We start from the raw sequence: 14,210 nt of genomic DNA, 5'->3' as shown, positions 1-14,210 counted from the left end.
CTACAGTGCTCTGCCACAGCTTGCAGTAAGAAAACAAAGGTGAAAACATTCTTTTGCATAGTACTAAAGGAAAACACAGTTTGCTGCATTAACCACTTGTTTTGGAGGCCTATAAATTACAAAAACTATTTTCCAATGAACGTGCATAGCAACAGTGCTCATTGCAGCTACCGGGGCGTGAAAAACACAGGCTGTTAGATCTACATCCACTTGGCACATGGAATAAGAGACAAGTCTTAACAAGGATCACACTTAAGTAACATTTATTATATCAGAGTAGATGGTCCAAGTAAAAGTACTCATGCAGTCGAGGGGCCTGGTGGCTGTAAAGAACTTTTCCCCAGTTTGTGCTATGTGTGAGCACTTCCACTGAAGTGAAAGTAAGGCAGAACCAAGATTTAGCAAGGTACAGGCACTTTGTTCCCAGTTCAAGCAGGGAAAGTAAAGAACTTTTCCCCAGTTTGTGCTATGTGTGAGCACTTCCACTGAAGTGAAAGTAAGGCAGAACCAAGATTTAGCAAGGTACAGGCACTTTGTTCCCAGATCAAGCAGGGAAAAAAAAAAGCCTACATCAGGTCCTGGTCCCCACCCCACCCCAAAAAAGCCTCATGTTTGTTAAACAAAATGTTGTAAAAAATAGAAAAAACCCAAGATACAGAAAGTCAGTGCTCCCTAACCATACACTACTAGTTTACGTCCTCATATGTAGACCAGAAATATATGAAATCATAAATCAAAGCTTACTATTAACAAGTGTTCAGCTACCTGGGCTACTAGTGATATGTGTCATACCAAGTATGTGAGAGCAGCACAGTAACAGTCTGACTGGGTACTGCCAGCCCTGGGGGAGAGCCTCTCTAACCCCCTGCTTAAACAACTGCCTGGAGGAACTCACAGAGGGAAGGGTTTTTTTTTTTAGGTTCCACGTTACCCGGTTACATAAAACAGCGATTTACAAAAAAACTCATATACCAAACAATATTCTAAATAAATAGTTCATCTTCATGACTATATACAGAGTCCCCCGTTCCGTTAGTTATCCAAGAAGGGCATGTCTGTGTCCATGGGTGCAGGGGCCAGTTCACATAGATAGAAGAGCGTGGCTTCGCTCGCCTCCGCCTCCGTCAGCGGCTCCAGCCGCACCAGTTTGCTCTGGGTGGGCTCGGGGTCCAGGCTGCTCTCCAGGAGCTCCTCCACTTCCAGGGCTTTGGCCCCAGAGGAGGCAGTTTCGGCCGCGGGGCTCCCACTCTCCATGGCAGAGCCCGGGTTGCCGTCGAGGAACGCGAGGAGTGGGAACGCAGTGTATTGTATCAGCTGCTTATCTGAGGGGAAACAATCCCAAAATGTCATCAGTTCACCTGCCTTTCTACATGCACAAAGGAAAACCAAGATCCAACCCACAGAATTCATTTAAATAATAATTAATAAAAAAACCGTGTTTGTTTTAAATTGGTGATTAAATAATCGTCACATTCATGCATAACATTATTTTCAGCTTCTCCTGCAAAAACATCAGTTTCTCTGCACCACGTGCAGTGCAGTGCCAAAAACCTAAAAAGCAAGTGTACTAAGTGTTTTGTTTATTTGCTTATCAGCATGACACAAAACCTGACCAAAAGCAAATAACTGAGACTTATTTTTACTAAAGAGTGTTTGTTCAACTGTTAAACTGTTTCAGCAAAACACAACTAACCTGATTTGGGCTTAGAAACTTGTGTTTCCTGTGAAGCCTCTGGTCCAGCGCTGTTCTTGGTAGTTTCTATTCCCTTTGTCTCCATCTGGAAACAAAAGCAAAATCTTAAAACACACACCTAAAGGCTTTTCCAATGCCGTGAAAATACAGCTGACAAACTATTAAAAAAAATTAAATTTTCATTTGTGAAGGGATGCAGTGGTATCAGTTACCCATAACGATAGACCTCGGCTGAGAAAATGTGAAATGGAACCGCAGGCTTACTCAAGCAAGAACCAAATCTAATGCTCATAAATGAACAGGACAAATTCAAAGATCTACATCTTTGCTCTACTGCTCAGCCTTGATTTCTTTTCCCACCAGGCAACACCGATGAAACCATCCTGACAAAGCGTGTACCAGGTCTGCAAGCACTAAAGTCTTAGAGGATACAAAAGCCAAGAGACTGATACAATGTGCAGGTATTGGCCTCAAGGCAATACAAGTTTTAAAGGACGTTATTAATTAGCGTGCTTTTCCCTTTTCTGTTTAAAACCTAACAAACAGGATGAATTCAGCTGCAGCCTTCCTATTCTTATGGAAGGCTTCGAAGCCCGAGCATGAAAAAAGAGCTATTATACCAGTAAGGCAAACAGTAAAGGATGAATAAAGTTTGCATCTCTCACTACTGCGCACGTCGAGCAATGGATTTAAGACTTACTTTGGGGTTAGTGATATGATCTGTGGGATTCATCTGCACGGAGCTTGTAAAAAGCTGAGTAAGACAAAACACATCAAGTTTTAGTTACCTCGATGCTGCCATTACAAATACAAGAACATCACGTCCGCGTGGGTGAGCATAATCCCTGTGCTCAGCGTTTGCACCCTCTATTTGGATTAGAGTTTATTTACAGGTAGTTCCCACTTTTGCAAAGAGAACAGCTTTGGAGCATAATGGTTTGGAATCCCATCAACCAGCCACAGAGGAAACAACTGTATTATGTCTGACTTAAACTAAGACGGTTTGCTGCAGTCTTAAAATACTGATTCCTCCTCAGGTTGCTGCATGGAGAATTGTGTGTAGAACAAGGAGTAACACACCCTGATCCTCAGGTTTGCAGTGACACCGAGCTGGAAGGAGGCACCAGTACGTGGGAGAGCGGAGCTGCTGTAAAAGGGACCTCAGCAAAGAGGGAGAGGGGCCAGCAGTCACTCCGTCGGGTTCATTTAGGAGACAACCATTTAGGAGACATTTAGGAGACAACCACCTCATGCAGCGGCCCAGGTTGGGGAGCAAACAGACAGGGAGCAGCTCTGTGGAGAGGGGACCTGGGAGTCAGGGGAGACAACTCCCCACCATGAGCCAGCAGCAGGGCCTTGCTACAGGGAGACCTGCTCTGCTACAGGCAAACAGCCAGGAGGTCACTGGAAGCAACTGTTTCTCTCTGTGCAGCACCCAAGCCCACTTGTGGAAGAGTGTCCAGTTTTAGGCCTCCCAGTACAAGAGTTCTCAAACTAGAGGGCCTCCAGAAGGCTACAGGTGTTTGGGGGCTCACGACACACAAGAGGCTGAGGGATCTTGGCTAATCTTGGCTGGAGAGGGCAGACAAGGGAGGGTAACTGCACTCTACCACCGCTTCTAAAAAGGTGTTACGGAGAAGACAAACTCCACAGAGAGGGACAAGGGACAAGAGGCAAGAGCTACAAGGAGAGAAGACAAACTCCACAGAGAGGGACAAGAGGCAAGAGCTACAAGTTGTGGCAGGGAAAATTGTGACTGACATTGAGGAAATTCTTCACAAAGAGTCAATCACTGGCACATGCACCTGAGAGGCTGTGGGATCTCCCATTTTGGAGATTTCAGAATCTCGGTCAACAAAGTCCTGAGCAACATGATACAACTTTGAAGCTGGCCATGCTTTGAACAAGAGGGCAGGGCCAGCTGACACGCACAGGACCCTCACAACCAAGCCATTCTACTCAACATAAATCTGAATAGAAATTAACAACATACACATACTCCTAAGAAATAACTTGAAACGGCAGAGAAACTTGCCAAGAGCCTTTCTAACCCCGGTTCATTGAAAAGACCATGGATGATGTGCCAGCCTATTTCAAAGCAAGTGTATAAATCTAATTGCTGTCTGAGTTCATGTAGCAACAAATATAAGCATTATTTCATTAAGAAAGCCATTATTCAATCAAAAACTTAACCATTCACTTGAGCAGTGGTGTAGCACTCAGAATTATACCAGTGCCCTGGAAACACATATTCACAAATATTTACAACTTTCCTTTTTAAAGGGCAGAAAAGAAAAAAAAAAAAGGGTGAAAAAATCTGTGTTTAAAATAAATTTTAAACAGTAGCAACCCACACAAATACTCTCTGTAGTATATTACAAAAGTACTTAAAATAAATAGTGAAAATTACATCGACCAGAAGATCTGGATCTATGCTGAACTGCCGTCCTGATAACATAGCCTGGAAGTCCTCTAAACTGCAGTCGATACTGTCAAGATAATCCAGAAGTTCAACTCTAGAAGACAAACAATATTTTATTGCTGTATCCCTTAACAGGAGTTCAACTCTAGAAGACAAACAATATTTTAATGCTGTATCCCTTAACAGGAAGAAGAGAAATCCACAATTAAGCTTTACACAGATGTACTATATGCATCTAAAAATCTCCACCAAAACTAGAACAAACCAGGTCTTTCATTAGAAACAACCTCTGGAAAAAAACGGAAATTTTTAGCCTCTTTAGAGGAGAACCTGAGTAAAGCAGACAGGGTGCTGCAAAACAGGTATTGCATCAACATAACACTACGACATGACATCAGCTGAGATGCTGTTCCTGCACCCAGGTAGCCCTAATGAGTCCCATCCACCTGCAGGAGCTACACAGATTAATCCTGACAGTTTGAACAACGATATCCACATCATCTCACTGTCACATTATGCACCCCAACTCACTCGCTTCACAATGAAAATCAAAGGTCCCATCTTAAAATACTTAAATAGAGGGATCTTTAGAAACTGGCTAGAATAAAGGTGACCTGTAAATTTGGAGTTCTCAATAGAAACTACTATTCAGGTTTTTTTACTTCTGTCAAACAATCAGTTCTAATACTCAAAAAAGCAAAAGACCAGGCTACTCACTTTCCGAGAAGATTTATATTCTGTGAAATGACTCCATTCTCATTGAGTATGGAATCCATCATTGAGACAGGATCTTCTGCAGTTAAGGCTGACTGGTTATTCAGCTGTACAGCACTTGACATGAGTGGGCTTGTACTGTCACTCACAGGGCTGAGGGGATCATTAGCTGGGACAGCAACTGATTCTGTGCTTTTATCCCCTTGAATTACAGGGGCATATTCCTCTTCATTATCATCTTCCACAATTACAATATCAGGAGAATGACTACAGCTGTAATATGAGACAAACAAATTAAAGCTTTTCATACTCATTTTAATTGGTACCATTCCATGGGTTTAGTTACTTCTCATTTTAGTCAAGTTACTATAAGGAAATAAACTTTCCTACTGCTTTTTAATATAGAACACACCAAGTTACTCTAAATATCTATTTTCCATTGATATAATGCTGTAATGCTCAATACAGTTAATGCAGCTCAGCTAGCAGACACTGTGCTAGACCACAATTACAACTAGTAAAAAGATATAGGAACACTAATATTTTTTCCATTAGAAAAAATATAAACTCGCATATAAATGTAATGTATATACAAAGTGGACCAAAGCATATGAGGTCACCAAACTAGACAGACAATATTTTGCATCTTTCTGTTGAACAGAATCAACTCTGGAGCATCCATTATATAAAGGATCTCAGACAACAATGCTGTAGTTAATTAACCTCATTATGTATACCAGAAAGGCAACCTAAAACTCAAGAACGTCTCAAATAATTTGCTTTCATCCATATTCTGGTTTTCTTAACCCTTAAGTAGCTGTTAGTTGTGCTGCATATCCATCACAGCCTTATTTTCACGAAGCTTTTCTACCAGAGAATGTACTCCCAAATATCAGCTGAACAACAACAAAGGTACTAGTTCAAGTATAAACTAGAAATAGCTAAGTTTTATTCCTTAAGGCATAATACAGCCCCTATCAACACAATGCAACTCAGAAAGAGAGTTGCATCTCAATCTCTGGACCAAGTTTCCACTGCTGAGAGCTGAAAGATGAACTACTCCTATAGCACTAAGTACAGACAGGAAAGAACAGAGTCACAAAACACTTGGGACTCAAAAAAACTCCTAACATTATCTGGCTTAATAAAGCTTAAAGACCACACCAACACTTGACCAGCAGCACATGCACATTTTTCTCCATAAAAATCTGTAAAAGTAGGGGACGTCATTTCTGTCAGTTTTCATAACCATAAGTAAGAAGACATCACTTGGGACGTCATTTCTGTCAGTTTTCATAACCAGAAGTAAGAAGACATCACTTTGTCTTTGGACAAGTAGTATATTTAACAAGAGCACAATAACACAGACAGCTTCTCACTAGTTTTTTTCCTCCACATATTAAAACTCCAACAGCCAATTAACTATTTGGAACAAACCCCGAGGTCAATAAATCAGAACCTACCATCAACTCACAGATGAAGCTTCTATATGTGCAAGAGTACTGAATAATTCTGACCACTTCATTAAAAAAAGTTACCTAAGACATCTGAATTATTGCACGTTATACAGCACTGAAAGCCAGTTATCTATAAAGACTTCTAGAGACTTCTTACTTGGAAGAATCTGAAGTGGTATCTTCACTTGATTCTGGTGTAACAGGAAGATTTTCTTCATCACCCATGGGATTTTCTTCATCACCCACATCCTCAGTGACATCATAAATAATGATGTCATCTGAAATCTGTTCCCTTTGTTTTAAGCCCTCACTTCTGTTGAGAGGTACCTGAGAATAAGTTTTAAAAGAGTCAGGGAACAGAAGGACAATGAGCTTCAGCATCCTGACAGTTATCACTGTATCTTAAAATGCTTAAGTTTTAAAGAGATGCAAGAGCTTTCCTGCACCTCGGAGATTACAAGCTGTTTGTAATAGAAAAAGCATACAAATAAATGAAGGAACTGTAGAATCGCATCTACAGAAAAAAAAATGTTTGGCAAATGCTGTGAGCATAGAAGTAAAAATACACTAGCACTGTCATGAAAAGCAACAAAAAGGCTGCGACAACAAGACTTACACAAGTAAAAATCTTAAAACAGTGACTGTGCCATTTGAATGTAGGATCACATCAAGCTGTATTAAATACACAGGTCACTGGCTTATACATGCTTATATTGAAAAGTGAACGGTGATTATCAACACAGTGGGCTTCTGAAGGAAACACAACATGGTGTATCACTTCTAAAAGTTGATAGCTCTCAGTACAATAGCTATGCTTTGTTCTCTACAAGATAAACTAACGGATCCGTCTGGCCCCCTCCACTCCTTCCTTCATCATAACAAAGAGTTACCAGCATAAAAGAAAACTTACATGGTGGTTACTGTCAGCTGGTTCTTTCACAATTTGTTGAAATACATTCGACTTCGTAGGCCCATTAGTGTTCAGAAGTAGAGGCCTAAATCAGAAAGCGTAAAGGAAGAAAGCCATCATAAAACTAATTCTTTGGTTTTAGTCAACAAAATATGTCAGTATATTGACCGGGCACCAGGTTTTCAAAACCATATTTACCTCTTGCGTTTTAGGCTCACTAGCTGGTTATTTTGCACCAAGGTAACAATAAATTGTACAATCTGTAAGGAAAAGAACACAATTGTTAGTCATTCTACTCTGTAATTGTTTCTCTCAGAGTACCAAGATACCTTACAGCAGACGACTTCAACAACAAAATCTATAAATGAACAACAGAACACTTATTTTGCATAGTAATTCTTATTTAGAACTGTTCTGAAAAGTTAGAAATCACAGAATAGAAAACACTGCTGGTAATATCTAAAAAGAATAGTTATTCAATTGTCTGCGAAAGGCTTTCACATAGCTGGCAATGAAGAGTAGACTTTTACAGTACATCACACAGTACACAGAAAAACATCCAGTACCTCAAACTATTAGAAGAACTCTTAATAAGCAATGACAGAAGGCACTAGGGATGTTGACTCTACACATAACATACATCTGTAAACAGTGGTTCTGGTGAAAGGCATTTTTGTCAGATTCAGAAAAAAATGGCACGTAAGCTTAAAAGTATTCATCAGCTGCCTTTCCTTTTGAAATGTTAGATTTTCTTCCCTTATGTTTTAAATGTAAAGATTAAATGTACGTAACCTAGCTTGAACAAATGGGGAAAAAAATAAATCAGTAAGAGTCTGCTACAAGGCTGCTTTGTGTTGCTACTTCTGATACGCTAAGAAAAATAAATAAAACCTGTAAACTCTTTGCATTTACATCAGTTTTGGTAGGTCACAAATCTAACTGTTAAACTAAGCTAAGCTAACATATAATCAGTTTGTCCCACTCAGTAATCTATTATTCTTCTGATAACCCCAGAAATACACATTCAGTGGGTCAGCTAAGTGAGACAGTAGTGAATTTCCAATACAGAACTCTGCAATTCTTGCAGTGAAAGAGTTCTTCATTAGATCACCCATTACAAAATATTAGTCATCCAATTCCTGAAGTAACTAAAGAATGAATGGACCATTTTAAGGGTACCTTAATGAATGATGTATGATGTTCTTAAACCTCTTTCTTTGAAAATGTTTACAAAAGTCTGCCCTTATCTTCTGCTTACGTGGTGAAATACACCAAATGTTTTACAAAGATTCGTTCACCACACACCAACCTTTCCCCCCCTTATTAAAAAGGCATTTCACATGCTACAAAAAAAAAAGAGTAAGGGCAAAGTAAGGTAACATGTGGCACAGCATTCCTGGTCCAGAAGCACTCCCTCACTCATTCACCTGACACCCAAAGGAAGCCTTACCTTCCGAATAACTTGCTGCTGTTGCAAGTGTTTTGCTCTCAGTTCTGCCACTTCCCTCCAAAGCGATTCATTCTCCCTTTTTGAAAAAGATGATCAAAGTCAAGCTAAAGCTAAGTTTTATGATATTTACATTAATAATTTTTTTGTAAAAGATTAGTTGCCTTCATTAAATCTCTTTGAAATGTGTTTTTAGATGGGGAGGAGGGAGAAGTATGGACACCCGAACAACAAATAGCCTTGCAGAGAATTTCTAGCCCCCTTAAAAATAGAAATATAAAAAATGCCCAAACTCGGTAATAGTTATTACACATACATCCAACATTTACAAATTAACTACTTTGTTTCCTTTCCTGTAACAAAGCTACCTCCTGCTCTTCCTTCTAATAATTAAATCCTAAGGAATTTAAGAAAAAAAATAATCAATATAGCTGCTTTCTGTCAGCAGGAAAGGACCAAACAGCGTAAGAATGTAGTTTCCTCTCACCACTAAAAAAGGGAGTTCATCTATCTCAAGCTTGTCTGTCCTCCCTCACACACGTCTTGCTAGATACAAGCCACCTGTCAGCAACGGTGCATCCATCTTTTAGAGAACACACTCTCTAATCACACATGCAGCTGTAGGTCATCCTAACAGTTGCCTCTATTAGCTCCAGTAAAGGGGCATGTTAGGTGCTAAAAAATAATAGGACCACAGCACACACGTCAGTTTTAATGAAACTCCCATTTTACAAATGTTGTTCCATACTCACTGGAGTCCAGTTACTGCTGTAAAGTGGCCCTTGCTATCATACCCATGAGCCCTGCTGCTTCCAACAGCAAAAAGCATATTAAGAGGTAGACAATGAATACCAAAAGCTTCAATGAATAAGGCAAGAGAACATACCACCCTCCTCTCTTTCGCAGTTTAGCTTTCAGCAGAGATGTATGCCAAAAAAAGGAGGAAAATCTCTCCACTGGTGTTTGGGCGCAGTTTAGCTTTCAGCAGAGATGTATGCCAAAAACCAGGAGGAAAATCTCTCCACTGGTGTTTGGATTTTTAGGAAACCTTAAGCTAAGTTTTCAGAAACAGGTGTTTATATGCAGCGTGATGAAGCTTATTACTCACTCCTCAAACTGCTCCTATGTCCAACATACAATTTAAGAGTACAGTTCCATCACAAATTTAACAACTGAGGTCGGAAATTCTGAATTTTCTCCATTTCTCACCCGCTTTATTAACGTGTTTTGTAGGACTAGGTCTTCTGATTTAGCTCCAGTTTCTACCTCGATCATTTTAAACTCACAGCACAACAATATGGATGTCAAAGATCAACCGTTCTACCTTCTCATCTCTACAAACCATCAGGTTGTTAGCAACCAGATGTCACTTCAGCCAAAGTCAGCCCCGCTCTGGGCTGGGGTTTGGATCTGACAGCCTTCTGAGGTTCCTTCCAACCCAAATTCACCTCTGATTTGAAAAGGGTGCATATGAACATTTTTACTCTAGACTGCCCAGATTCTAGTAAAGATTCTTCCTAGACAAAATAAGCTTGCCTTTGAACATTCTACCACTGAAGTAATTAGAAGTGAAGACTAGAAATGACAGCATTTATGTCTTAAAACTTGAACTAATCAGTGACCTCTGCCACACAGGTAGACAATCATTTACGCTCTCAAGTTAACATAAGTTAAGGAGTCTTGAGACAGAATTACTGTGAAGGTGCTGTGACTTACAGTGCATGAGCTTATGCTTATATATCCTGCTTGTATCTACACACCCTGAAGTGTAAAGTAATTTGTGACACACATCTCTCATTGTTGAGAATAAACTGTAATTGCTAGACAGGTAATAATGCATTTCTAAAAATACTCTATTTACAGTTGGATTTTAGATTCTATACCTCTGTCACTGAGATAACTAATGAATTTCCCAATTAGATTTCTAAACAGATTTTCATAGGCATTAAGTCTTCTGCAATTTTTAGGTGTGGGGGAATGAAGACAACAACAGGAAAATAAAAAGCAATAACCAAAGATGAGAACTGTAGTAAGAAAGTATTACAAGCAATTTTCAAAAACCAAACTCTGCCTCAAACTAAACACAGTAACTACTTGAAACTTGAAGATGTAAACCAGCACACTTTATGCTAAGAGCTCAGTTGAATATTGAGCCTCAGCAGCATTATGGAACTATTATTAAAGGTGTTATTTAATTGCTCACTACCACACAGTTCTTCAAACACCAACATTACCTATTACTTGCAGCCGTATCAGACTATACAATATTTAATGCAATTATTTTATTGAAATTTATTTTCCTATTTTAAGTTAGGCAATAGGAAATCAAGAGACACCTAAAATTAGGTCTTTTTCCAATATCTATTACCAGAATTACTCAATTTTAGGGATCAGTTGCTGATGGAGCAGCTTACCTCTTCAAAGCAGACAATCGAGATTCAATAGTCTCTTGTTTAATTTGCACTTTTTGAGCACTACTTATTATTTTTGAGAGATCTTCCTGACGTATCTTGTTTTCTTCAGGTCTCGAAGAAGAAACCTTTAAAAGATCGGAATCCAGAAACAACACTTTACTCATTGTTAATTACTATTTTGTTTTGGTGATCAAATATATTTTTCTTCTAGCACTGATAAACTACATAGTTAATAATAAACCAATCATCAAATAAAAAAAAAATACAGAAAGACGCAGAAATTTCCTCTTACAGCTGTCACCACATTAGCTTTAGTTGTTACAAACATTTGTGTACATTCAGATTCTTCAGGCATTCTCTTAAGTGCTCCTACTTCACGACTGCTTCACAGTAACCCAGTGTTAGTAAGTACACCCCTCTCACCATAGCTTGACTTGCCAAATTCCGGTATCTATATTCATCTGACTCACAATAACAGCAGAGCATGTTTCAGAATCACATTTAGCAGTGTTATCTTTGATGGAAAGTTTAAGGCTTACAGTACTTTTGTTCTGAAACAAGCTACATAAACAAGCAGATTGTTATTCTACTAATGGTAAAGTCAAAGCACGCTCTGCCCTTCTTCTAATACCCATTTGCAAAATGTCATATTTGCATAACTCGCTCATTTTTGTGAGTTAAACTTAGTATGACAGCAAAGCAGGTTATATAAAGTAGCCTAGTCAAACCCCTTAGAGTATCTTTAAACACGTCAAGATATATATGAAAGCAGCATGCTTTGCTTCCCCAAACTCCAAACTTATTTGCACTCTCAATCCTGCAATTAAATTTGACACGAACTTTACTATCCATTCATACTTACTAGTACAGGTTTTCCACACACTGAGTTTTCACTAACCTTCCTTTTGATGTGCTCCAACAAGTCCTCTCGGCCCTGCTTAAAATATGGGTGCTGAAACTCTACTGGACCATCTCGCTCCAGTTTGACAATCCCAGAATCAACATGGACAACTTTATGGAAGCCATCTTTAAAAAAAATAAACAGAAAAAGAAAAAACCCCCACAACTCTCAAAACCCATATTAAGAAATTCAAACTATGCTGTTCCAACTATCCTGATATTAGTGTTGAGGATAAGACAGTATCCTAGTTGCAGAGAACATAGGGCCACTGCTCAGGATCTAGAATTATGCTAGAAAGGATCTAGAATTATGCTAGAAAGTGCAAACTTACACATGTTCAACTGCCTGACAAAGCTTGCCATGTTGTTGTGCTTGAAGTACTTGGGAAGAATCTCTTTCGCGAACCTCTGTTCATCCAACACCAAGAAACTCTGGCCATTCTAGAATGAGAGAGACACATCAAGCTACTTAAAGACCACTGCAGAAAACATGCTGCGCTTTTAGCATTAATCACCAGATAGGAATGTTTCCTTTGTGCATGCAGTATGTAACTGATCCGCTTGCCTACGATTTTCCACAACAAAAAGTGTACAAACCCTGCAGTTGCAAAGCAACAGAGTACTATCAATTTACAAGGCTATCCAAATCTGAAGCGGAACACCTCTATTGTTGCTCATTGCTTCCTCAAGAAATTAATTAATTTTTTACCAACAATTACCAGTTTCACTACAGGACACTGCTATCAATTTTGTATGTAGCTTCAAAGTATTGGGAAGGAATCCAAGGAAGAGACTGTGTAAGGGGGGGAAAAAAACCCACCCTAACCACCAAGTGAAAGTCCTTTCCAATTTCCAGTGTACAAACATGATTAGTTTGATAGGCCTTGTAGAGCAAATGGAGCTGTCAAAGAGCCGAGGGCGTCCACTGCATTTTGGGGTTACCAAACAGGTAATTACCCAAGGCAATATCCCCCCTCCTCCTGGGATGCCAACTGTGAGGGAGGACTGATCTTTTATTTCATCCCCAGGCTTTGACTAAAACAGAAGGCTCAGCTCTTTGTTCTTCAGTGACTGTGCTCCATTAACTAAAGGACAAATAATTAATTGGCCAAATCCAAATTAGCTACTTCAAAATGCTGGATGTTTTGTCTGTACATCCACAGTACTCTCTCCCTGTATTTAATGAGAAGCCTATCATCTTCGACAAATGTCAACAGTGACATTGCATCTTCTTAGAAACCCTTTAGTTCAAGGAGTCACATTTGTTTCTTACCCTTAAACACCAGCAGCTCTATGATCCCAACAAGCCTGAAGAACCAACCGTAAGACCACATGAAGATCCTTGTCCAAGAGCTTGTTTCTGACAAACCAGCAAGGATTGTCAGAAACAGGATTTATAAATGGCTCCCCAATGGATGAGTGAGGAGCTTAAGACTGAGAGGAGGGTGGGAAGATGAAAACTACCCAGTAATGCCTGCCTACCTACCTCCTGCTGAGAACAAGTCAGTGGAAGGGAAAGGGGAAGCAAAAAGAAAGGGTAGGAGCAGATAATTTTAGCCATTAACGGAACTCACCAGCTGAAGGTACTCAAACAGTACTACAGTGACCTGTGACACCAACAAACAGCTTTCATGTGGCCCTCACTTCATTGTCACTTCGACATTGCTCAGGCCCAGTGCAGAAAAATCTGGGAAACACACCTAGCACTCGTTGCCCTGACAGTCATTTGCAGCACAGCTGCACAGACACGAAGACCTGACTTGAACTCACTGAAGCCTTACTATATAGCTAAATACCAGTTTCATGTCCTAGTGCTACTGACTGCAGCACACAGCAATCTTCTGAGTACTTCACTTGGTACTTCTTGTGTGTGTTGCCATGGACAACATGATGGCTTCACCGAGACACGTATGGCTGTTCCATTTCAGATGGTATTTATCCTTGCAGTGTAAGGATATGGATTTGTATAGGAGCAAAGTGAAATATTATAGCAACTGTACTCTTCCTCCCCTGTTACACTTGGTACACTTTCTGTACCCCATAAAATGGGCATGGTGTATTTTTAAAAGATGTCATCACTTGTGTATTAAGTGATCCCAATACCTTCCCCCACACAAGAACTGCTGAATGCTGGTAACATCGACTGCAATTAGTGGATCTTTCTTCTACAAACAGCCTTGCAATATCTCAAAGAATTAGTCTTTATTTTTAATTAAGAAAATAATATAAGGATACCTAATAATAGCCTTGGTG

At 39.6% G+C, this 14,210-nt stretch overlaps 1 protein-coding gene across 1 annotated transcript; it reads right to left on the bottom strand.

The window, feature by feature from the left end:
• Nucleotides 1-447: 447 nt before the first annotated feature.
• HSF2 (heat shock transcription factor 2) lies at nucleotides 448-13,518 on the bottom strand. Its single transcript, XM_014966316.1, has 13 exons — nucleotides 13,444-13,518; nucleotides 12,290-12,398; nucleotides 11,956-12,083; nucleotides 11,058-11,182; nucleotides 8,647-8,722; nucleotides 7,395-7,456; nucleotides 7,197-7,281; nucleotides 6,444-6,613; nucleotides 4,833-5,102; nucleotides 4,104-4,209; nucleotides 2,394-2,447; nucleotides 1,694-1,778; nucleotides 448-1,322 (listed from the first exon to the last, which is right to left on the bottom strand). Exons 1-13 carry the CDS (start codon nucleotides 13,516-13,518, stop codon nucleotides 1,033-1,035), a joined length of 1,635 nt encoding a protein of 544 aa, XP_014821802.1. The 3' UTR covers nucleotides 448-1,032.
• Nucleotides 13,519-14,210: the final 692 nt, after the last annotated feature.

Source organism: Calidris pugnax, unplaced genomic scaffold (assembly GCF_001431845.1).
Source record: "Calidris pugnax isolate Ruff unplaced genomic scaffold, ASM143184v1 scaffold31, whole genome shotgun sequence".
Taxonomy (NCBI): Eukaryota; Metazoa; Chordata; class Aves; order Charadriiformes; family Scolopacidae; genus Calidris; species Calidris pugnax.
This window is presented reverse-complemented; position numbering and strand designations above follow the sequence as displayed.